Source organism: Pholcus phalangioides, unplaced genomic scaffold (assembly GCF_987345545.1).
Source record: "Pholcus phalangioides strain wild (caught in Gottingen) unplaced genomic scaffold, Ppha-v1.0 ptg000005l_1, whole genome shotgun sequence".
NCBI lineage: Eukaryota > Metazoa > Arthropoda > Arachnida > Araneae > Pholcidae > Pholcus > Pholcus phalangioides.
The window spans coordinates 7,753,347-7,777,265 of record NW_028301598.1 but is presented as its reverse complement, the minus strand read 5'-3'; the positions used below and the strand labels follow the sequence as shown (position 1 = coordinate 7,777,265).

General features: G+C 38.5%; 1 protein-coding gene across 1 annotated transcript in view; it reads right to left on the bottom strand.

Moving 5' to 3' along the window:
- Positions 1–3,203: 3,203 nt before the first annotated feature.
- Positions 3,204–23,919, bottom strand: part of Ssrp (structure specific recognition protein) — a 58,420-nt gene continuing 37,704 nt past the window's right edge. The window contains exons 14-16 of the mRNA XM_089232264.1: positions 19,180–19,274; positions 12,934–13,126; positions 3,204–4,176 (exon numbers count right to left, since the gene is read on the bottom strand). Coding sequence (XP_089088390.1) covers positions 4,114–4,176; positions 12,934–13,126; positions 19,180–19,274 — 351 coding nt within the window. The 3' untranslated portion in view covers positions 3,204–4,113. The remainder of the gene's footprint in view (positions 4,177–12,933; positions 13,127–19,179; positions 19,275–23,919) is intronic.

Here is a 23,919-nt window from a genome sequence, read left to right as displayed (position 1 = left end):
TTTCTTATTCTCCAATGGTATTGGAGGTTCACCTATTTCGTCACAATCGATTACTGAAACTCTTCCCAGCTTCGCACCTTTACTTACATGTTTATGATGTTGTGACACATTGGCAATTAACACATTAATTTTCCCATGCTCATCGACTTTTCCCACTGAATGGGCCACCCATACTGAATTTGTCATATTCCTATTTCTTGGCGAAACTTCTACCTCATTTCCACATTGAAGTTGTGGAATCTTCACTGATATAATTTTAGACGATCGCGTCGGTAACCACAGTTTTTCGCTCAATGTGATATTTACACTAATACTGCCATTAGGAGTCGCACCTGGTGTACCTACTATTAAGGGGATATTCGTAGACTGATTACGCAAACATCCACTTCCTACATCCAAAATAAACTTTCCTGATTTTATAAAGTCAAAACCTAAAATGACCTTATACTCTTTACTGAGCTCATAATCGGAAACATATACTTTCTGATTAATTGTAAAAGATCCAACTTCTATAGGTACAATAAAACATGAATTATGGGGCAGTGTTTGTCCCGTGATACCACGAATTTCAATCTTATCATTTAGTATCTCTTGACATTGCGCATTATTTACAATTCTTTTCATGAGAATGGGGTCAATGACACTTATACAAGCCCCGGAATCCACGAGAGCGGGGAATTCGAGTGAACCCACTCGTACTATTATAATAGGTAGGTTATGGCCTAAAATTCCCGGTTGGTTAAGGAAGGATACACAATTTTTGTGTAGTTGGCCTCCCCTACCCAAAAATTGTCACTGCCTCTCCGTTTGCTGACCGTTCCTGCTCTGACTTCTATAATTCCCTCTTCGGGAGGAAAAGTTTGCTCTATTCATTGGAGTCGACCTCCTCGGAAAAACGCTGACATTCGGACAATGTCGAATGAAGTGTGCGCTTGATCCACATTGAAAACAGGTGCGGTTGTCTTGTTGGGGCGCTCTAGCTAAAGGCTGTGGTGGGTTATTGTATCGTTGGGGAAAGTTACGAGTGTGGGATTGTTGATTATGAATGGGAGCGAAGCTGCTCCTATTGTGAGACCCTTTTACCTCTCTCATCTCCTTGGAGAGTTCCTCAAGTTTAGTACGCTATTGTACCGACTCATTCATAATTTCGGCCATCATTGATTGCAAAGATGCGAAATCGAAATTTGACTGCGGCTGTTGACTCGAGGCTACATTAACTGTCCCGAATGAACGGCAAAGACCTTCGTTGTTTTCTATTAACGTGGCGATTTTAATCGCCGTTGCTAGATCTTGGGGATCCTGGTTTAACACACTTTTTTGAATTCGGGGATTAAGTCCCGTTAGAAATTAGGATAATTTTGTGCGGTCGGCGAGACGCTCCACTTCCGGGCTAGAAAAATTTGCCCCTTCAAGGAAACCGAAAGCCGCATTCTTGATTCGTGAAGCGAATTCTTTGACGTTCTTATTTGCCTTCTGTTTACAACCCGTGAAATTTTGCAAATGATATGTTAAGGGAAATTCGTTGTGGAAAAACTTCAAAAATTCAGTTTTGAAACGTTCATAATTTGTTTCCGATCTCAGTTCCGGACTGGTGGCAACAAATTCGGCAGCGCGTCCTTTCAATTTTGATTTCAGGACAATTAATTTTTCATTATCCTGCCAGTCTGCTAATTTTGCGGTATCCTCTAGGGATTCAATGAAATATTCGGCCGAAAACGACGGTTCTGAACCGGAAAAATTTGCGATTAGCCCTAAATAGCCAGTGATTGTGTTAACCTTCACTTGGGGTGCTTCACCCGATGAATGCACCACACTACTACCACCGTGATTAGGCATTGTAATATACCGCTTATGAAAAGTTATTGAATATTAATATGAAATTACGTTATATATTAATGCAACCTTGGACTCACATTGACACGGTACTGGTCTGAGGCACCATTGTTAAGGGGTAGCACTATTTTTATTGTAAACGGGTGTGACCCTACTGCAGCATTGATTCTATTCATCCCGCTAATGTAAACATCCCAAATGCCGTGATCGAATTTTATTCATAATCTTACTAATTTTGTGCTCCATAGATATCATTGCGCTGTGAAACTAAGTCAATAACCACAGGCCCATGTAAATGAAAAGCCCAAGGAAACAAAGATAAAACAGTTAATTATTCTTTAATTATTAGGCTACTATAAATAAGGGCATTAAATATACGATTTACAAATAGAAGCTATGATAGTGCATTACATATTTTCAATTTACATGGAGAGTGATAAATGGTTCGTAAAGTCGGAAGTGTGACTTACCCCAAATCCGGTGAAGATCAACTTCACTCTTTCATAGGTGCCCATCTCACGCTTATCTTGTGGACTTCCACAACCTCTCTCTATCTCACTCACTCAGTCTCTGTATCTCTATCTCACTCACTCAGTCTCTGTATATCTCTCCGTGTCTCCCTCTGTATCTCTCCTTCTGACGCTCTCAAACTTCATATATATATTTTTCTTTGGCTATCCGCCTACTCCTACCTATATTCCATAAACTTCATCTCATTCGCTAATTCCGATTTTCTTTCCTAAATTTTCTTTACCGAACTCCTCTACACTTTACATTATTGGATAACATTTTCCTATGGACATGCGTTTCATTGGCTACTGCTATCCCTTTGGTTCGGTTGACGTTCCTGTGGGAACTATTCCCGGAATTTGCAAATCTCCTTTCACCTAATACCATCTGCTCTAACCCTGGACTTTCTCACGCTTTTACATGTATACAAAATTCTGACCAGCTGCAAATATCATTGAAATATGAGCGCGGCGGCTGAATTTTATTACCATATTCTTCTTATACAACTTATACCAATTTCTTTCATAATGTCCTGCACCCTTTATGCGATTCATTTCAGTCCCCATATTTATAGATCTGTTTATCGCTACTTTTTATACTACTTCTTCGATTCTGTATTCCTTACGTGCTACGCGCCAAATTTATAGTTTTCTTTCATGATCCATATTCTTTGGGACTCTAACTCCTAACACCTGGATAACACCTGGCTGGTATGGCTTTGAAATACATAATTTCAAAGTCCATCCTTTCATACCATTATTCCTCGAACTATACTATTATTTAACTTTGCTAATTCCTTTACAGTGTAACATTAGAAATAATACCATCATGATCCCAAGCATCTGATAAAAAAATGAATATGAATTTCAAGAAACTTTTAATACGATATCATAAATATAAAATGGAAAAACTACAAAATAATCCAAAAGATATAGGGAAATTGACTTAATACAATAACAAAGTCTTGGGATTACGTGGCCTGTGTTCATTAAAAAATACATGCAGCTTCCAGACTGTTGGAGCATGGTCAGAGAAATTCACTTCTTGATTATTTTGTTAATTTCTGTGGTGGTTGGTTGTTGCAAGTCATTTCCTTTCTGGTTCTCAAGTAATAAAACCCAAGAAAGAGATTCACTTCCCCCTCTTTTTTTTCCAGTTATGTTTTTAGGTGTGCTTGAAAATTCTGTGTGCTTCTCTATGAAATGGTGTGCTTCTCTATGAAGATAGACATGGTAGAGCACCTCAGATGTGATGAATTTGACTTTTTTAAATTTCACTTCATGAAAAGTTTTCAACGTGTTATCTGCAATGGCAGAATTTTCTCAATCTCAATTTAAATGAGGAAGTTCATTAACTGCAGACATGTTGGAAACTGGTCATGAAATAAAACTCGACAAAGTCATTTTTATCTATAAGGGGTCATTCAAGTATTACGTCAGCATCGAGGGGGGTGGGGATTTCGGATTTGCTGACTTTTCATGACAAGGGGGGTTTGAACGTTGCTTACGTCATCAACCACCCCTTTTTGAAGATATGAAATGTTTTAAGCTGCTGACGAAATTTTGCTGACAGGGGGAGGGAGGGGGGGGTCCTTATTAAAAGTCAAAAGATACCCGTTACAGATGCAAGCGAAACATCAGAAAGTGAAATTCTCAAACTATGCTGTAACAGTCTGGAAGCCACATATATTTCACACAATGGCATACATTTATTAATCCCATCTTTACTCAGTTCAGCTCATATATTTTTATACAGTTTATCCACAAAACTTCACTCCTCATCAGAATCTTCTGATATGGCAGGTGAGCTTGCTCCATCGTCATCCACTTCCATCTGTAATTATGAAAGATAAGTAGAATGAAATGAAAGGTAACACTGCAAATGATTTGACACAGATATATTATATAAATCTTCATTTGTACTATCATAATCTTCATTTGTACTATAAATCTAAGTTGTACATTTTAAATAAACATTAAAAAAATGTTTCTACAAGACTGTTGTTCAAATGTTTCTAAAAGTGGAAAACTTGTAAGAAGAATTCAAAACATTGACAAATGTTAGATTCAATGCTGTGGTTTCCCATTTATTACATTCAATGAATCTGTCAAATATATAAATAAATAAAAATTTAAAATTTGACTGTTACTGTATGCCTTGAATCCACGTCTTTCCTGTAGAAAGTGCCATTTATCTGTGGGGGTACAATATAGTGGGTATTCAAGTTATTTCATAACTTGCATACTACAGCCATCATTATTACATCCATAAAACCGTAACCATTGAGGGAAAGAATAAGCTAAGGGTTCATACAAAATTTTCAAAATGAAAAGTAAGGAGTTTTTAAGGAGTTTCAAGCAGTTTTTAAGGAGTCATGGCAAACTTCATAACTTACAAGTTTTACAGCAAAAAAAGGGGCGGGGCACATATGCAAATTTATTTTTAATTTGCAAACAAACTTTCCCTCTTAAAAATATAGATGTAGAAGTGGTTAAAAAATTACAGGTTTTGATTTGTTACCCAGCATCATAAGAATTCATAAAATAATCAATCCACATACATGCTTTCTGTTGTCACCAAAGTGTTCTAAAACCTTCAAGTATTAGTCGCTTCCCGCATTTACCGATAGGTGGCTTCGTTCGGATGGGATCCATCTAAATAAGAGAGGGGTCTGGGAGGTTTACGATAGTCTTAGGTCAGGTTTTTTACTCCCAGACCACGTAGTCGGGAATGCGGGTTAGTTAATGATAATCACAACAGTACTGACTTGAAATTACCCACCTCTGACTTGGATGGCTTCTCGATTGACAACAAACCACCGGGCAAATTAAAATGTGTGTTAATAAATGCCAGGAGCTTGGGTAATAAGAAAGATTTTTTAGAAACTATGATAGGTGTGGAGGGCTTGGATCTTATAGCCATTACAGAATCTTGGGCAAACGATGAGGATGAATCTTTCTTACACATCTCAGGATACGATACTTTTTTGAGAAATAGATCTGATAGGAAAGGGGGTGGAGTGTTGATATACGTGAAATCCTGTTTGAAGGCTAGAGAGTGTAACGTGCAAAGAAGTGATATTGAAACCATATGGGTTGAACTTGAGAGCAAAAGACGTCATAAGCTTATTGTTGGGGTTTGCTACAATCCACCGAATAGGGATCAAAACTACATTGCCAAAATGCATGATGAAATTTCCTACATGTGTAAGCGACAGAGGGTTCTCGTACTAGGGGATTTCAATTACCCGGGTATTGATTGGGAGAACCTTTCATCTGGAAATCAGTATGAAAGAGACTTTCTTAAGTTGGTGCTCGAAAATTTTTTGTATCAGCATGTATCAGAAGCCACTAGGGGTACTGCTATTTTGGATTTAGTTCTTACTAGTTCTGAGGATCTAGTTGAACATGTTTCGGTGGGGGAAGAGTTTTCTTCCAGTGATCATCGTATCGTCAGATTTCACTGTAACTTTTCCTCGGGTAAGGTTGATAACAAAAGACTGGTTCCTTGTTTTCGGAGAACTAACTTTGATGTTTTGAGAAGAAGGTTAGCGGAAGTTTTCAAAGGCCGGTTGGAATCAGTAGGGGTGGTAAGTCAATGGGAAGAATTTAGTACGAAGCTGTCCTCTGTTTTGCACGACGTCATACCCTTTGTTCGAAAAAAGCGTGTTTGTACATCACACCCTCTATGGTTCACGGATAGCGTGCGGAACCTTTATCTTGAAAAGAAAAGAGCATTCAGAGAGTATAAAAGTGGACGTGGTGACCTATCATTTTTTACTGATAAAAGAAGACTGTTGAAGAAAGCGATAAGGGATAGTAAAAAGGAAGTTGAATCTAGGTTGGCAGATAACATTGGCTCTGACCCAAAATCATTTTTTCGATACGTCAATAATGGATGTAAGGGGACAGTTGGCCCCCTCTCGATAGGAGGCTCTAAGGTAGAGAGCAATGTAGGCATGTGTAGTGCTTTCAATGACTTTTTCGCGTCGGTTTTTAATGGAGATAATGATATTCGATATACGGGTGTTGCATGGGGTAATAAAACCCTCAACGATATTCAAGTAGAAGACGTGGAGGTCCTAAATCTTCTAAGAAATGTATGTGCAAGCAAAGCACCAGGACCAGATGATATCTATCCCAGGGTCCTCAGGGAATGTGCTAATGAATTGTTGGGGCCAGTCGCACAGATATACAGGAGTAGTGTTGCTGAGGGTATCGTCCCGAGAGATTGGAAACTGGCTAACGTTGTTCCGATATTTAAGAAGGGTAGTAGAGAAGTGGTGTCTAATTATAGTCCAGTGAGTTTGACGAGCTCCCTCTCGAAAATTTTGGAAATTATCATCAAAAGGCAGTTTGTGAAGTGGATAGATGAGAATAATGTATTGTCGGATAATCAGCATGGGTTCAGGAAGGGAAAGTCATGTGTAACTAACCTCCTTTGCTTTTATGATCACGTGACTAAGGCTTTGGGTAAGAGCAAAAATGTAGACGTTGTTTACCTTTATTTCCAGAAGGCATTCGATCGGGTCCAACGTGGCAAACTCTTGAAGCGTTTACACGAGATTGGAATTGGGGGCAACTTGCTGAATTGGATAGAATCGTGGTTAAGAGATAGGTTGCAACGAGTTATGGTGAACGGGGAATTCTCTGGTTGGACAGATGTCACAAGTGGAGTTCCTCAAGGAATTGTCCTTGGCCCCATACTTTTTTCACTCGCCCATTATCGATAAACTCGATCAGGGTATCGATGGGATTACTAGCAAATTCACAGATGATGTGAAGCTAATGGGGGTAATCGGGAATGAAAGCGATAGGGAGTTGCTCCAGACCAACTTAAACAGGATTGCAGCATGGGCAAATGAATGGAGCATGACGTTCAGCGTTGATAAGTGCATGGTCGCTCATTTTGGTTCGAACAACCCACTGTTCTCTTACGAGTTGAATGGTGTCACTGTCCCGGATGCAACTAGGCTCACCGATTTGGGAATTCTCATTGACGAGCGACTTAGGTTTTCTGAACATTGTTCAGCGGTGGTCAAAAAATCGAATAGAATGCTTGGTCTCATTTTCAAAAAGGTCTCTTCGCGTTCTCCTAAAGTCATTCTTCCGCTTTATCGAGGATTAGTTCGTCCTGGGCTGGAGTATGCTGTAAGGTTTTGGAGACCATACCTACAGAGGGACATAGAATTGGTTGAAGGGGTGCAGAGAAGAGCTACGCGTGTCCTTATTGGCACACAGGGCTTGAGTTATGAAGAGAGACTTCATTTTTTTGAATATGTTTACATTGGATGAGCGCAGGTGTCGAGGAGATATGATCGAGGTGTTCAAAATTTTCAATGGGATGGATGGGATGGACCATGAACTTTTGGTACACCGCCAGTCAACTGCTTTTACGGGGGGACACCGGTATCGATTGGTGAGGGACAATGCAGGGTTGTGGTGTCGCGGGGAATTTTTCTCTAATAGGGTTGTTAATGAATGGAATAGCTTGCCCCCGGAGGTAGTAAATTGTAACACGATTGACACGTTTGGAAAGAAATGCGGTGGACGTGTTGGGGTAAGTCGAGGGGCTATCCATTCTTAGAATAAGGCAACCATAAGTATTCTTTATGGGCATTGTATAATATTTTATCATGTGTATATATTGTTTATAATTTGTGTTAATTGCATTTTTAATGGGGTTGCTGTATTTTTGAAACATATGACATCCATATTTTTATGGGCATCTTTTTATCAGCCACCTCGTTGGGCGTTTTGCCTGTTGTGGCGTTGTATTTGTATTTGTAGTCAAAAATATAACTCATAATAGCATCACATAAATTATAGAAATTCTAAAAGTGATATTCATTCCCCCTCCAATTATTCAAAATAAAAACCACAGCCGACAAAGATTTTTCTTACAAAATTATTTATATTTGCAGCAACTCTTCAGGGTTCATACAAAATTTTCAAAATGAAAAGTAAGGAGTTTTTAAGGTGTCATGGGGCCACGCCCCCTCCGAAAAAAAATTGCACCACCAGACAATAAAAGAAGCCCACACGTGAATTGATTTTCATTTAAATGTCTTCTTTCTTTAATTTCTATTTCAATGTTTCCAAGATTTCAACTTTCAGAATAAAGGGTATGATGGGTAGGAATTTCAGCTGAAAAGGAAGAGATATGCTGTGACTGTATGCGCGAGTAACAAGCGACAAGAGAACACAAATTCGAACAGTAACAGAGCATGATGATCAAGATTAGGTATTGACAAGTGTAGTAAGAAAGAAGAGAGAGGGTTGCGGTAGTATATAGTATTAAAATGGTTTAAAGAAATCGGAAGTGATGTACTGAGTTTGCAATAAATTTTGTTTTTATCTTGCTTGAGCTGTGGCCACTTCTGCCAGAGAGAGATACAAATACAACGCAACAACACACTCACACGGAATCACTCACTCAAACAATCTGGGAATGTGCCACGGGCCGCTCAATTGAAGTAAGAATTTGCCACGAGCCACTTAATTCATCTGTAAGTGTACCGGCGCCACTTGAGGCACGCCACATTTAGGCCATGTGTTGAGCACATGTATGCTTTAAAATAAGGGGCTGTTCAAGTATTACGTCAGCAAATTTTCAGCAATTTTTGACTCGCCCCTCTTGTCAGAAAAAGTCAGCAAAACTCTCACCCTCCCCCTGTCAGCGCTCTGGCCCCTTCCTCCTAACGCTTATTGGTGGAACCTGAATTGGGGGCTTGCCCCCAGATGATCAAAAATTTATATTTTTAATCCAAAAAATATTTTTTAAAAGAATTGTAAAAATATTTTTTACAATTTCGAAACAAAATATCTTTATATGTTATTATAATCAATTTTTGTTAATTTCAATGCTATTTGAAGGCTAAGAACCCAAAATTGCTCAAGAAATTCATTGCGACCCTACCTTTCTAAGCCCTTGGTAACCCTTGGCCCGCGGTAAACATTCGGCCTGTGTGGACCAAATGTGGCCCTGGCGTTATGATGTGGCTTGTCCCAAAATCTATTTTTGTAACAATGAACCAAGTGACACATTTACAGATAGCTTAAGTGACTCGTGGCACAATTCCAGACCATTTAAGCGATCTGTGGCACATTAATGCGATCCTTTGAGTGACATGTGACAAAGTTTTAGAGCATTAGTCCTGCCACCAGTGCGGTTCTACATCACTCAAGTTATCCGCGGCACATTCCCAGATTACTTAAGTGATCTGCAGCATAATCACAGATCACTTATATGACGCGTGGCACAGCTCCAGAGCATTTGGGTCCGCTAAGTATTTGAAGATCACTAGAGTTGCTCTGTAGGGGACTCGATAGGGAGAATGTTAGTTCAGGTGCCCACAAACTAGTGAAAAGTTTTACTCGTTTTTCGCGCACCGAGTAAGACGCCATTAAGAACATTTCATATTTTTTATAAAGGGTGGTTGATGACGTAAGAATCATCCAACCGCCCCCCCCCCCCCGTCCCCCGTCCCGTCATCAAGTCAGCAAATCGAAAATTCCCCATCCATGCTGACGTAATACTTGAATGACCCCTAACATAAAGATACCCAAAAGTTATTTTCTGCAGGTTAAAAAAAGTCGGTTCAGCTATAGCGGCTGATCGGCTCGTCCTTCTTTCCCCCCCCCCCCTGTAAAACCAGACGTGGCTCGGGGGCTGTTGTCACTTTCAAAGCATGGTTTTACTAGCAGGTTTTCTATGTCGCGCGCAACGTGAATCACACAGCGCGACACGCCGTCTATTCATCAATATGAAAAGCAGTACGACTGTTTTCCTACAGAACACAATACGGCTCACGACAGCGCTTTACGTCGGGCGTGATTGGCAGACTGCTTCTGGAGGAGTTAAGCGTCGTGTGCCACGCGTTTCAGCGATCTTTCCTTCATTTTCGTGTTGTGTCTCTTCCCTTTAAACCGGAGCATGCAGCCGATAGAGTAGATGACACAGGGTCATATACTATATAGCCGTCCGGAGCCGATGCGCCACGCTTGGAAAACGCAAATGCGTAACGTCATTATGTAACTCATTTCTGCCGACACGAAATAATCCAGTTAGGTTCACGCGGCGCAAAAAGCCTACTCCTAGGAAAACCTGGCGCTTTAGGGATGAACGCTCATTACGGGATCCCAGTATAGATAAACCCATTGTGTCTCTCATGGAATCTCTTGTGTGTGGATAGAGCCTGTTCCTCTCTTTTTTTTTTGCCTTTTTATTTTACGGCAACCAATCTGCGAAACAGATTTGCTTTCCCCACTGGACTTCAGTTTTTAGCACTTTAAGGCGCAGCGGCGAAAAGATACGCTTGTCGTCGTTCCTTACTCCAGTGGAACTGAAATTTTTTTCCCTTTCTTCTTTTTCAGTAGCGAGTTGTAATGTGAATAAAACACATAAAACACGTCAAAAAAACTGCGGAAAGTAGTGACATTTTGAGGTTTCTCTGAATTTTCGTAGTGAGATATTGGCTGTAAGCAAATGGGAAGGAGGGATAAAATAGGAATAGTAGGAAATAATTGCGGTGATAAAAAGATAATTGCGGCGAAAGTAGGAAAATAGTAGGAAAAATAGGAAAGCTGCGAGGTCTGCACTCAGTATATTGCGTAATATAGGAGGTTCGAGACATCATTTCACCGCATAAGTAAAAACTTTCTCACCACTGGGCATGGGGGAATTTTTGGCTACTGGTTTAGCGGAGTGATGTCGTTCTACGAACCATCGATTTCCAAAGCTGACCAGTTTGCGACATAGGCAGGAAAACACATAAAAACTAGCGATTCTGTAAAAAATCGTATTTTTAGAAGCAAAAGCGTATAATCGTATTCATTTACTAAATACGATAAAATCGTAACGGTTGGCAGGTATGCACAACCATTGGATGTTCCAATCCCATCCCCTGCTTTCACATTTCCTATTACAAAGGGAGAGAGCGTTTTTTTTTCTCTTTTCTTCCTCTTTATATTTGGGGGAAGCTTCCTCTTATTTTTCTAGGCAATGCTATTCATAACCATGGGGAATGCGTATTCTAAGAAAGATCATCCCTTCAGAGAAAAAAAAAAGGACTTTTTCAGCAAAAAGTAAGGAGTTATAAGGGCCCTTCCAGAGGGAAATGAAAAGTTAGGAGTTTTTAAAGAGTCTGTAAGGATGTGCGAACCCTGAAGCTACATCTCCCAGTATTTTAAGAATAGGAAAAAAGCTTGGACAATGAAACTTTTTTTCTGGATTGTTAATGGAGAAGGGTTCCCTGATGTAGACCAAGGCTGGACAAATCGCAAGAAAAATTAAGTGAATGAACAATTTTTTAGGCCCTGAAAAAATTACTAAGAAAAAGGTCCAAAATAATTTTTTTATTTTTTCAGGGCATAGTGACTTCTTTCATGTTGACAGATATGCTGCTATAGATTCCAAACATTTTGGCTGCTCTCAGCCTGTAATTTAGTAAGTACACAAAGTAAATTTTAGATGCCAATACCAATTTTTCAGTCGCTATAGTGACCTGGAACTTTATATTTGTCCAGCCCTGATGTAGACATTAGAAGAAATTGAAGAGTCAATTAATAGCAATAGTGCTGACTGCTTGAAACCAAAGCGATAACCCTCCCTGAAGATGATCAAGATTGAGAATTGGAAAACAAATTCATTATGAGCAACATGGCAGTAAATGCCAGAACTTTGACACTGGACTTATTACGTTGCCAAGATCTCTTCCAGCCCAGCTTCGTGGCAGAGTTCGAGTGCAACATAACAAATGTTTCATAAGTTTAAATCAGCAATGGATTGTTTCCATGAAATAGTCCCATCTATGGTAAGTTTTTTACATGTAGACAAATTAGAAAAAAGCCTTGTTACCATAAACAAATCAACTAAAATTTAGAAGAAATGGCTAACAAACATCATTTTGTGCTTTACAAATACATTGCTTAGAATCACTGGACTCCCCCACCCTTCTTCCACACAAAGCAGATACTGTATATACAAGATGCCTAAAAAACAAAAGTTTATGGTTTGGGTTATACAGATTTTCTATATTCATGGTCCATTCCCCCCCCCCTTCCCAAGAATACTGACTGTGTTGCATTATCATAAAGCAAGGTAGGAATTTGTCTCATCAATGTGCAAGTTTAAATTTTGTATTCTAGCCATCGTTGTCAAAATTTTTATTCCACACAGTTGGCAAAAAACTTGCCAAACTTGCCTTTTATAAATTACTTTGGGAAATATAATTTATACCGAAGTCCCACAATAATTCACGAAAAAACTAGTTAAACTCACCTACAACCATTTAATCTTTTTTTTGTAAATTTAATATTTTATGCAAATGAAGGCAAAGTATAGTGCAGGACCTGCAGTTTATAGTCTTCCATATCATTCTCAGAATTCCAACCTAGACCTTTCAAACCAGAGGTTGATGTGTTAATCACTTTGTCTGCTATGTTTGTGAGTGAGGCGCTTCATTATCCTGTGATGATTACTTGAATAAAATTAAATTATCTATGCTTTGTATATGAAATTTTTTTTTTCCTTGTTTAACCTTAACGGTATGTAAATAAAAAGCAATGGGTTTGGGATTAGAGTTCTCACCTTTTCTTCTTTCCCTTTGCCTTTATCTTCTTTTGTTTTCTTAGACTTGAGAGGCTTTTCATCACTATCACTCGTGCTCTCTGAGCTGGACACGTATTCTTTACTTTTAAAGGATCCGGGTGACTTGGTGGGAGATTTGACAGGAGTCTTCTTGGAAGATTTGGATTCTTTCTTTTCTGACTTGGATTTTGAACTTTGTACAAAAAATACATTAATCTAAACTGCAAAATATTATACCAATGTTATATGACCACAATTGTTTCGTTCAAAATACTCATAATTAGCTTTCATAATTATTTATAGTTCAGACACAAATACAAAAAAAAAATATATCAATAAAATTCTATTGTGAGGGAAGAAATTTTTCAAACCAACGAAATGTTGGTTTCATCGGAATTATGCAACTCTGGAATGAAAAGTCACAAGGAAAAGAGGTATAATGTAGTAGAGCTTTGTTACCTCGAAATGATCTAGAAATTGTCATAACTTCAAGTTGAATCTAATTTCTATAATCTACCTTCGAAAAGAATATAATCTATATTTGAAATATCTCAGGTGGCAAAGAAATCACCCGAAAAAGATAGCATTAAATGTATACAAATGAAAATAATGCAGGGTTGCAATAACACACACATCTAATGATGTAGAACGTCAGAGAAAAAAATGCCACAGAGAAGTAAAAACACTATATCAATGAAGATTAATTCCATAGAATCAAGTCCTGTTATAGCACAAAATCCATTTAGTCACTAGAAATTTCCTAAGAATTAATCTTCAAGATAAGGATCACAATGTTAAAAAAAATCTACAGTTACCATCAACTGATGCTTGGTTCTTTACCAAGTTTGTGTGATAAAAAAAAAATTCAATCAACTATTTCTTTCTCCCAACATATTTTCTTGAAAAATAGAACTGAATATCACTATGAAAAATTTAAGAATAAGGCCTCGAATATACTTGGTTCATTATTTGGAAAGATTTTCAGTTAAACGGAGTATTTGCAAAAGCAAAGGAAGGCATCTAATTGCACCACAGCAAATCATAAAAAGACATCTTAATGTATTTTGTGTGTGTGTAGGGTGCAGTAGCCAGGTCTTGTAGACTTTTGCATTCGTCAAATATACACCAGATAATAATCCAAAATTTTCAACCATCATCTGTCTTTTCCAAGCCATTAAACTTAGATAGTCATTTCAACATTTTCTTTCAATGCCATTTTAACTTTTGTTATTTTTTCGCGCACGCGCGATTTAATTTCCTTAAACAAGGTAAATAAAAATTTGGTGTCATGATAGAAAGACAAAACTTTTTTTTTCAATTTTTTTTCCATAGTTCCTGTTACACTACACTCACCTACATCAGAACCGAGTGTGTACTATGCCCCTACAAACAAAAGTCAGTGCAACAACCAATGTAGTCTTTTCTTTTTCTCTCAATAAATTTCAAGTAAACTGCCAGAGCTTTCATGATGACCTAATATTTTTTGTTGGTCTACCAAAAATGCTACATGATGGCAAAATGCACATGATTATGCTATAACTGATGTCATACAATTTTGTATACTACTACGACTTAACCATACATGTACCTCGTACATACATTAGTCTGCAGAATTTCTAACAAATCGGTACATGACAAAGTGTTGTGTGAGTATCTATGCATGGTCCTAACATATTTATGTTGTGAGAGTTGAGCTTTTTCATGTTCTTGCTAGTGCTGTCATCTATGTTCCAAATTTTGAAGTAAATATGGTAAATGCTTTTATGTCATAGAAATATCATGTTGAAGGTGTGCCTACTCTGCGGAGAGACTTTTTAAAATGGGAGAATGGCTCAAATTCATGCCTTGAAGTTGAAAAACTGTAGAAAACTAACTTCAGCTGATCACCACTGAGTGTAAACGGGCTCCGAACCTGGATCCTGACAATGAGAGTCCAGCACGATGCCTACATGACTGCACAGCGGCCACAATTTTGTATAGAGTATGCATTTGCTGGATATGGAAAGATTACATTACTAAATAATAATACATTCTACGGTATGTGCTACATAATAACTTTTGCTACGAAAAGAAACAACTTTGTCTACAGTGATTTAAAAAATTATTTTAAGGACAATATTACTATACATATGATATTTATTTCTATCTCTTCATATAATTTAAAATTTTTAATTTATAACATTATTATTCGTGAAACGCTAATCACTGGTAATTGACATCATACTTAGCTATTCACAATACAGTGAAAACCCTATTCAGCGGAACTTTGATTAACAAGCTCAATTCGTTCTGCACATGCTCATTGTCCAAATCGATCATACATCGAATCAAACTTCCCCATAGGAAATAATGGAAAAACTGATAATTTGTTTATAATATTATTATTCATTCACATAAAAATAACTAATAAAAACAACATTCAATCAATAATAAAACATAATATAATAAATGCTACACAATAAAATATATTTAATATAAACTGAAGAGCCAAAAAAACTGGTACAGGCATGCGTATGCAAATAAAGAGATATGGAACCAATCAGAGTACGGCTCTGCGGTCGCAACGCCTATATAACACAACAAGTGTCTGGCATAGTTGTTAGATCGTTTACTGCTGCTACAATGGCAGGTTATCGAGATTTAAGTGAGTTTGAACGTGGTGTTATAGTCGGCGTACGAGAGATGGGACATAGCATCTCCGAGGTAGCGATGAAATTTGGATTTTCACATACGACCATTTCACGAGTGTACCGTGAATATCGGGAATCCGGTAAAAAATTAAATCTACGACATCGCTGCGGCCGGAAAAAGATCATGCAAGAACAGGACCAACGACGAGAATCATTAAACGTGACAGACGTGCAAACCCTTCCGCAAATTGCTCCATATTTCAATGCTGGGCCATCAACAAGTGTCAGCGTGCAAACCATTCAACGAAACATCATCGATATGGGCTTTCGGAGCCGAAGGCCCACTCGTGGACCCTTGATGACTGCACGACACAAACCTTTACGCCTCGCCTGGGCCCGACAACACCTACATTGGACTGTTGAGGACTGACTGGAAACACGTTGCCTGGTCTGACGAGTCTCGGTTCCAATTGCTTCGAGCTGATGGACGTGTACGGAGACAACCTCATGAATCCATGGACTCTACATGTCAACGGGGGACTGTTCAAGCTGGTGGAGGCTCTGTGATGGTATGGGGCGTGTGCAGTTGGCGTGATATGGGACCCCTGATACGTCTAGATACGACTCTGACAGGTGACAGGTACGTAAGCATCCTGTCTGATCACCTGCACCCATTCATGTCCATTGTGCATTCCGACGGACTTGAACAATTTCAGCAGGACAATGCGACACCCCACACGTCCAGAATTACTACAAAGTGGCTCCAGGAACACTCTTCTGACTTTAGACACTTCCGCTGGTCACCTAAATCCCCAGACATGAACATTATTGAACATATCTGGGATGCCTTGCAAAGTGCTGTTCGGAAGAGATCTCCACCCCCTCTTACTCCTACAGATTTATGTACAGCCCTGCAGGATTCATGGTGTCAATTACCTCCAGCACTACTTCAGACATTAGTCGAGTCCATGCCATGTCGTGTTGCGGCACTTCTGCGTGCTCGTGGGGGCCCTACGCGATATTAGGCAGGTGTACCAGTTTTTTTGGTTCTTCAGTGTAATAACGCCATAAACAAACATACAATATGATGTTTATAAATTACCTTACTCTAAACAACGAGAGAGGACCATCAGTTATATAGGATGATTTATGGACTGTTGTTTGCAAATATATTCTTTTTGTGTGACTGAAAAAGAACTTAGCCAATGACACTTGCTTTTGCCTCCTCCTTAGGATTTCTCGTAAATGTGAAATTGTGTTGTCACTGGACAGATTCATTGCCCGCTCTGCTACAGCTTTATTTGATTGTTTCTTTTCTACAAACTTTCACGCAGACTCCCTTATTTTATACACCTTTCTAATCTCATTTGAAATGAGGGCCCTTCTACAGGCAAGAAATCATTCATAAGCTCTTGTCAGCAATGCAGATCTATCAGTTCATTTACAGTCAACTCCTGGCCATGTTCTACCACTAGTTCTAGAATGTTCATCTTGATACGCCTCCAGTTCCATCTTTTCCAAGAACATTTGACAAATATTGGCTCCCGTCAATGAGCTAGCTCCTCAAAATCACATTCAGTAATGCAATCAGCTCAGTTTTCTCCAAGCAAAATTTCATTTTTTGAGTGTGACATGCTGACCAGAGACTTTAGGGAAAATAATTACACACAATTCCACAGTACATGTATGGGCAAAAGCAAAAAGCCATCACCTCAGTTGTGATAATGTGAAAATTAATAAACAAAGCTCAAAAGTTTTGCTCCTAATGAGAATCACTCATTAACCGAGTCAAAATTTATTTAACATTTTGCAAATTGCTTGTTAACCAAAGTTCCACTATATAAGGATCACTTATAATACTCTCCTATACCAATGCACTTTTCATGGCATTAACCCCCGTCACGGTGTCCCCATTACGAGATATGAGTTTACGTTGTTTTCTATGAGTTCTGGAAAAATTTTTACCCTTCAAAGGGTTAATATATACTATCTATAATAATAATTCCTTTGAAAGTGTATGTTTCTCCGATCCATTGAGTACCATTATACAGGTGTTTTATTGTACACTGGTGAAATAAATTATGAGAATTTGCATATTTTACCAAATTTCATGAAAAGAACTGAACTGAATGTAAAACCACTGCTTCTAGACAAAAATGCAAATCTTGTACGTCAAATACGTAAGCATATACGTGTGTGTAGGCGGAGCCAGTAGAGAAACAGGCTTTATAAGTGTGCGTAAGTTAAGACGCATTTTGTTCGCTAGCACGCCTCGGCGAATTTCTTGGGTGTTATTTTGCAGCAATCGGTTAATTTCAAATTGTAACAGTAAAAATGAGTAACCACCAACGTTTAGATGATGGAATGAGGTGGCGAATTGTGAGGAGGCTAGAAGCAGGCCAATCTCAAGTCCAGATTTGTAGAGAGTTTAATTTAACGCCCAGCGTCATGTGTAACTTATGGAAACAGTTCCAGGATACCGGATCCATCGACAGAAAGCCTGGGCAAGGTTGTCCAAGAGCCACGATGGCCAGAGAAGATCGCCATTTGTCGATTATAGCGAGGCGTAACAGGAGTGCACAGCTTCTCAGCTCTCTCGTGACTTGTATGAAGCCACAGGAACACGTGTATTAAGGGTGACTGTTTCCAAAAGACTTCATGAGAGAGGGTTGTTTGCAAGAAGACCTGCTGTTTGCGTCCCGCTCACTTCTATGGACAGGAGAATCTGTTTATCATGGTGCAGAGAGCATAGAGATTGGAGTATAAATCAATGGGCAACCGTTCTCTTCACTGATGAGTCCCGGTTCAGCCTAAGCACCGATTCTCGCCGTACGTTCATATGGAGAGAACCAGAGACCCGCTACCTACCCTCCAATGTCCGCGAAATCGACCATTATGGTGGAGGAGATTTAATGGTCTGGGCAGGCATCATGTTGGATGACCGCACACCTCTCCATGTCTTTGAAAGAGGCACTGTGACTGGTGTTAGGTATAGGGATGAGGTCTTGGAGCCCTATGTTCGCCTTTTCAGGGGTGCAGTTGGCCCCGAGTTCATTTTAATGGACGATAACGTGAGGCCACATAGAGATCTCCTGCTCGATGATTTTCTAGAGAGTGAGGATATTCGCCGGATGGATTGGCCAGCCAGATCTCCAGACCTTAACCCTATAGAGCATGTCTGGGACGCTCTGGGGAGGGCAATTGCAACTCGCAACTCCCCTCCGGGAACCATCCAGGGAATGAATACAGCGTGGCTGAACGAATGGGACCAATTGCCACAGGAAATGATAAACTGCCTCATTTCAAGTATGAAATCACGCTGCGAGACCTGTATATCTGTAATAGGGGACCATACCCCCTATTAACCCATCTATTAACCAATTTTTTTGTTTATTCTGCAACCGCTGTTTCATACCTTCCGACTCCAACGAGTGTTACGCACGATCATGCGTGTGTATTACAATTATTGAATGGTTATTTGTTTTGTATTGTATCAATGTATGTACATATCAAATTTCATTAAAATTGGTACAGTAGTTCTAGAGATAATCGACCAAGTCTGCAAATTCTCTTAATTTCTTACACCAGTGTATATATACAGGGTAAAATTACTCACTCCCCAGCAGCAGCAGCACCACCACCAGAAGCCTTGTATTCAGCCATTTGCTTTTCATATTCTTTCTTCAAGCCGGCAGCTTGCTCTTCCCATTTCTATAGTTTTAAAAATAAAAGTAAAACAATAAGGTATTCTTAAGACTACTTCATGCATGTTACAAGATTACAATGACATTATGTAAATACTTATACATCAGTCATCCCTGGCAAAAAGCCTGATGACGCTACTACAGTCGAGCCTCGTTAACGTGAGACTCAAGGTTCTGCCAAAATTTATCGTGTTAACCAATAAACATGAAAGAATAAGAATTTTTCACATTCTACTTGTGTTAGCCTGAAATTCAATACAGTGCAAATTTATACCAATATACACTGAACTGATCACCAAATTCTCTTTTAAAATGTTCTTTGTTTCACAATTTTGAAAACAAAAAATTTACATACCAGCAGCATTGAACGATTTTTTTTTAAACTACCATCATTAATTTCATTCCAGACCTTTTGCTTAACCTCAAGAGGAACTGATTGCTACTTGTGACTCATGGTGAATGAACAAGCATCTAATGATCCATAGCACGTGACACGAAAAGGCAAAGATGTATGAGGCAGCAAATTTTTAACAATCACAACATTTAATGATAGGAAACACAACATTAAATATGATGACATTCACACGAATAAAAATTACAGGTGTTATATGGCACATGCATACAACATGATGTTTAACCGTCAACTACGCATGACATGAAGAAAAAACATACAAACCGCTCTTCTTTCCTCCCGCTCAGACAAAAGCCACAACGCCATCTATGATCTTAAATCATTACAAAAACTTTGGAAAATAAGACATCAACGAGCCAATTCAGAGATAAGAACATGCACACACATCGCTCTCCCCTATGCATGCTCAGGGGCAATAAAGCCCTTTACCGAAAATAGATCGTGCCCCTCTTGTCTAGAGCTGCGGTGGCCAACAGCTGGCCCCGAGAGGTTATTTTGTGTGACTCGCAACAAGATGAAAAGAACTTATATTTCTGACATTAGTTTTGACTGATAAAATTATGGTTAATGTCGAAAAAATAATTTGATTTTATTTTTAATACACAAACACAAAACCTCTTTACAGGTCACATGATTGATTTCAAAAATCTACTGTGCGAGTTATGGAAGTGACAGTAGCAGATTTTCTTGCACAATCATCCGAAGTCAGTGATGTTTATCTCGAAGAGAAAAATTTCCCTCAAAAATTTTTCTTTTAACTTTTTCCACAAAAATTCAAAACTAATGTGCTGTCATCTGTCGGTAAAAATATTCAGTCAAGTACTTATTTAGCAGGGGGGAAAAGCAATCTAAAAAAGCAATGCACAAGATTCAGAATAAAAAAACATCCTTCGTAAACAAATCCCGGATTTCATCTGCCTCTAATGACATTCATTCTATCTGGAGTAAATTCAAACCTGTAATTGATAAATGTAAAGCTACTGTTCTCTCGAAAAATACATCATCTAAATGCCTCTTCAACCCATGGATCAACTGCAATATCATTCATCTGAAAAGAAGAATTCACTGCAATGTTTGCAAACTGAAACTCAACAACAACCCTTTTCTCCGAAACAAAATCTTGGTCTCTACACGTAAACTTAAATATCTTATTTCACATTAAAAAACCAACTACTTAACTAACTCCTTGCCAAACTATCTACAAACCCCATCAAATTTTCGAATTTCCTTCACCCCAAATCTGCTGGTCCTTCTTCCCTCAAAATCTCCAATGTCGAACTTCTTACTTCTCCCTTGATATTGCCTATGAATTCAATCAGGCTTTCTGCTTCTGTTTTTTCTTCGATCATAATCCTCCCCCCCCCCCCCCCCCTCAATTCACCTTTTTGGACTCCTGTCCAATTTTTTCTTCAAAGAAGGCCTTTTGAATCTACTGAAAAAATTAAAACCACACTCCACTGGCCCAGATGGGTGAGATCCCAGACCATATTTTCAAATTCTGTGCACAGATGATAGTTCTAATTACCTTTTAATTACCTTCAACGTTGCATTGAATACCTCCTGCTTGCCCTCCGACTAGAAAATTAATAAAAAATAATACTGATTCACAAATCAAGTCATCCCTCTAATCCCCTAAATTTTAGACCAATTGCCATCACCTCTATCTGCTGTAAGCTTTTCGAGCACATGGTTGCCAAGGAAATACATTCACACCTTGATTCAATTAACTTCTTTTTTCCAATCAACACAGCTTTAGATCATTATCTGTTTAAACCCAATATTAGCCCTTTGCATTCATAACTTATCTAACAGTATTGACAACCTTCAAACTGATATCGTATTTTTGGATTTTTCCAAAGCATTTGACAGGGTGCTCCATAGTAAACTTCTTAAACTGCAAAACCTTGGCTTATGTGTTCCATTATTGAAATAGGTGGAGACCTTCCTTGTTGATAGCAGTCAGTTTGTCTGTTTTAAGGGTCAAAACTCCTCATACCTTCAAGTCAAGTCTGGCACGCCTCAGGGATCAGTCATGTCCCCCTATTATTTCTAATTTATATTAATGACCTACCATTATCAATCAATTGCTCCATCAGACTTTTTGCCAATGATTGCGTTATTTATCAAAGAATTTACAATAGATCTGACCAAGATTCTCTCCAGCACAACCTCAACAATATATCCGAATGCTGCTCGTCTTGCAACTACCCCCTAAACATCTCCAAAACAGTTTTTGTGAAACTTGCTCATAAAAGATCTCCCCTCGTTTTCCCTTACTCAATTTATAATTCTTTAATCACAGAGGTTTCCCATTACAAATACCTGGGTGTGATAATTTCTGCTGACCTTCGTTGGAACCTCCACATAGACTATATATTTCAAAAATACCTTCAAAAACTTTTTTCCTTCGTCATAACCTAAAATATTCCACTCGCCATCTCCAACATCTTTGCTTCCAAACTTATATCCTTCCCATCCTTTCCTATGCCTGCGGAATTTGGGATCCCCATACACAAAGCAATATAAATAAGTTAGAATCTATCCAAAACAAATCTACCCACTTTATTTTAAACTGCTGATCTTCCTGTTTCCATCACACAGCTCAAACACCAACTTAATATCCTCCCACTTACCTCCTGTAGATATATCACTCGCCTATCCGTACTTTTCAAAATTATCCATGGCTTATCTTAACATTGACACTACCCACATTCTAATCAAATCTTCACATTTTTCCAAGAGATTCAATCACTCCCAAAAATTGAAACTCTTTCTTGCATCCACAGATTGCTTCAAATGTTTTTTTACCCGGTACAATTATTGATTGCAACAACCTCCCATCAAATTCTGTAGACAGTACTTCAATCTCTGATTTTGTATGCAGCATCAATCGCCTATGTCAAATCCCATCACCGCACCCTCTTGTATAGGACTCAGCCAAACAATATTGTATAAATAAATAACAAATTTTGAAATATCAAATCATTTTTTGTTCAATATACTTTAAACATTTTATGAAGTATAACATTCTCCACTATGGTTAGAGCAATAACATTCCATAATTTGCTGAAAGGAAAGAAAGATGTAAAAGTTTCTTTAACAATAATTCATTAATAATCATTTATAATTAGTGTTCAATGAAGAGTTTAGCTAATTATAATTAGTTAAATCCCATCAAAATGTTTTTGTCCTGCGATCCCATAACAAGCAATCATATTGGGTGCAACTTATATGCCAGAGTTCTCCTCCGCTGTGCGTGATGCAGCCTATATTGGAGTTTTGTCCCTGGTGAGACCCATGACATTGCATCTAACCATTATGTTGGCCCTAGAACAGAGAGAAGTTGGACATCCCTGGTCTAGAGTAGTAACGACATTCACCACACCCTTACCTTCCTGAAATTTTTAAACAAGGCATATTTTTTTATTCAGGTTGACAAATCCTTTCACGCTAAGCGATTTCCCATCCAAACGGCTCATGTTAACAATCATGTTAATAAATGATTGTTTAACATTATATCACCACAGAGAATGACTGGATCAAGAATTCTTTTTATGTTAACCGGAGTTTCATGTTAAGCGGGTTCTTGTTAACAAGGTTTGACTGCATTATGACCATCATCTCTGGGTTCCCCACAAAATCTGTTTTATCATTTTTCTGATTCTTTCAGACAAAAACTCAAATTTCCCTAACCAAGAGGACATACACGACATCAGGTTTGAGCAAGTGCTAATCCAAAGCTAATTAAGCTAAGTAGAGAACAGATGTTCTCCGCAATTAACTCTACAATAACTCTTTAAAATACAAAATACAGATGACTGGATCCAATGCAGGAATGAATTTCTAGAAGGGAAATTCTACATGCTTCAGCAAAGAATCGAACCTGTCCCATAGGTGCCAATTCCCAGACTTGAAAAATTTGTAGTTTGCCATGTAACAAAAGATTTTGCTGCCCAAAAAGCCCCGTTCACATGTGCAAATATTGCGGTAGCATTGGGAGTGCTAGTACCCGCTCGACGACTTTTTTCCTTCGTAAGAAAAGAAATGGAGAGCAGTTATTGGTGAAAATTCTTGAAGCGGGTTTTAAACCCGTTTTTTCTATTTCCCATGTGAACGGGGCTTAAATGTCATAAAATTAAAAAGGGGAAAATGGGGATTTTCTAGTGATTACATAGTGGCTAAATAGCCCTTTTTCCTGAGACATTCTTACATTTTTTTTAATTATGGCCATCCCGATTTT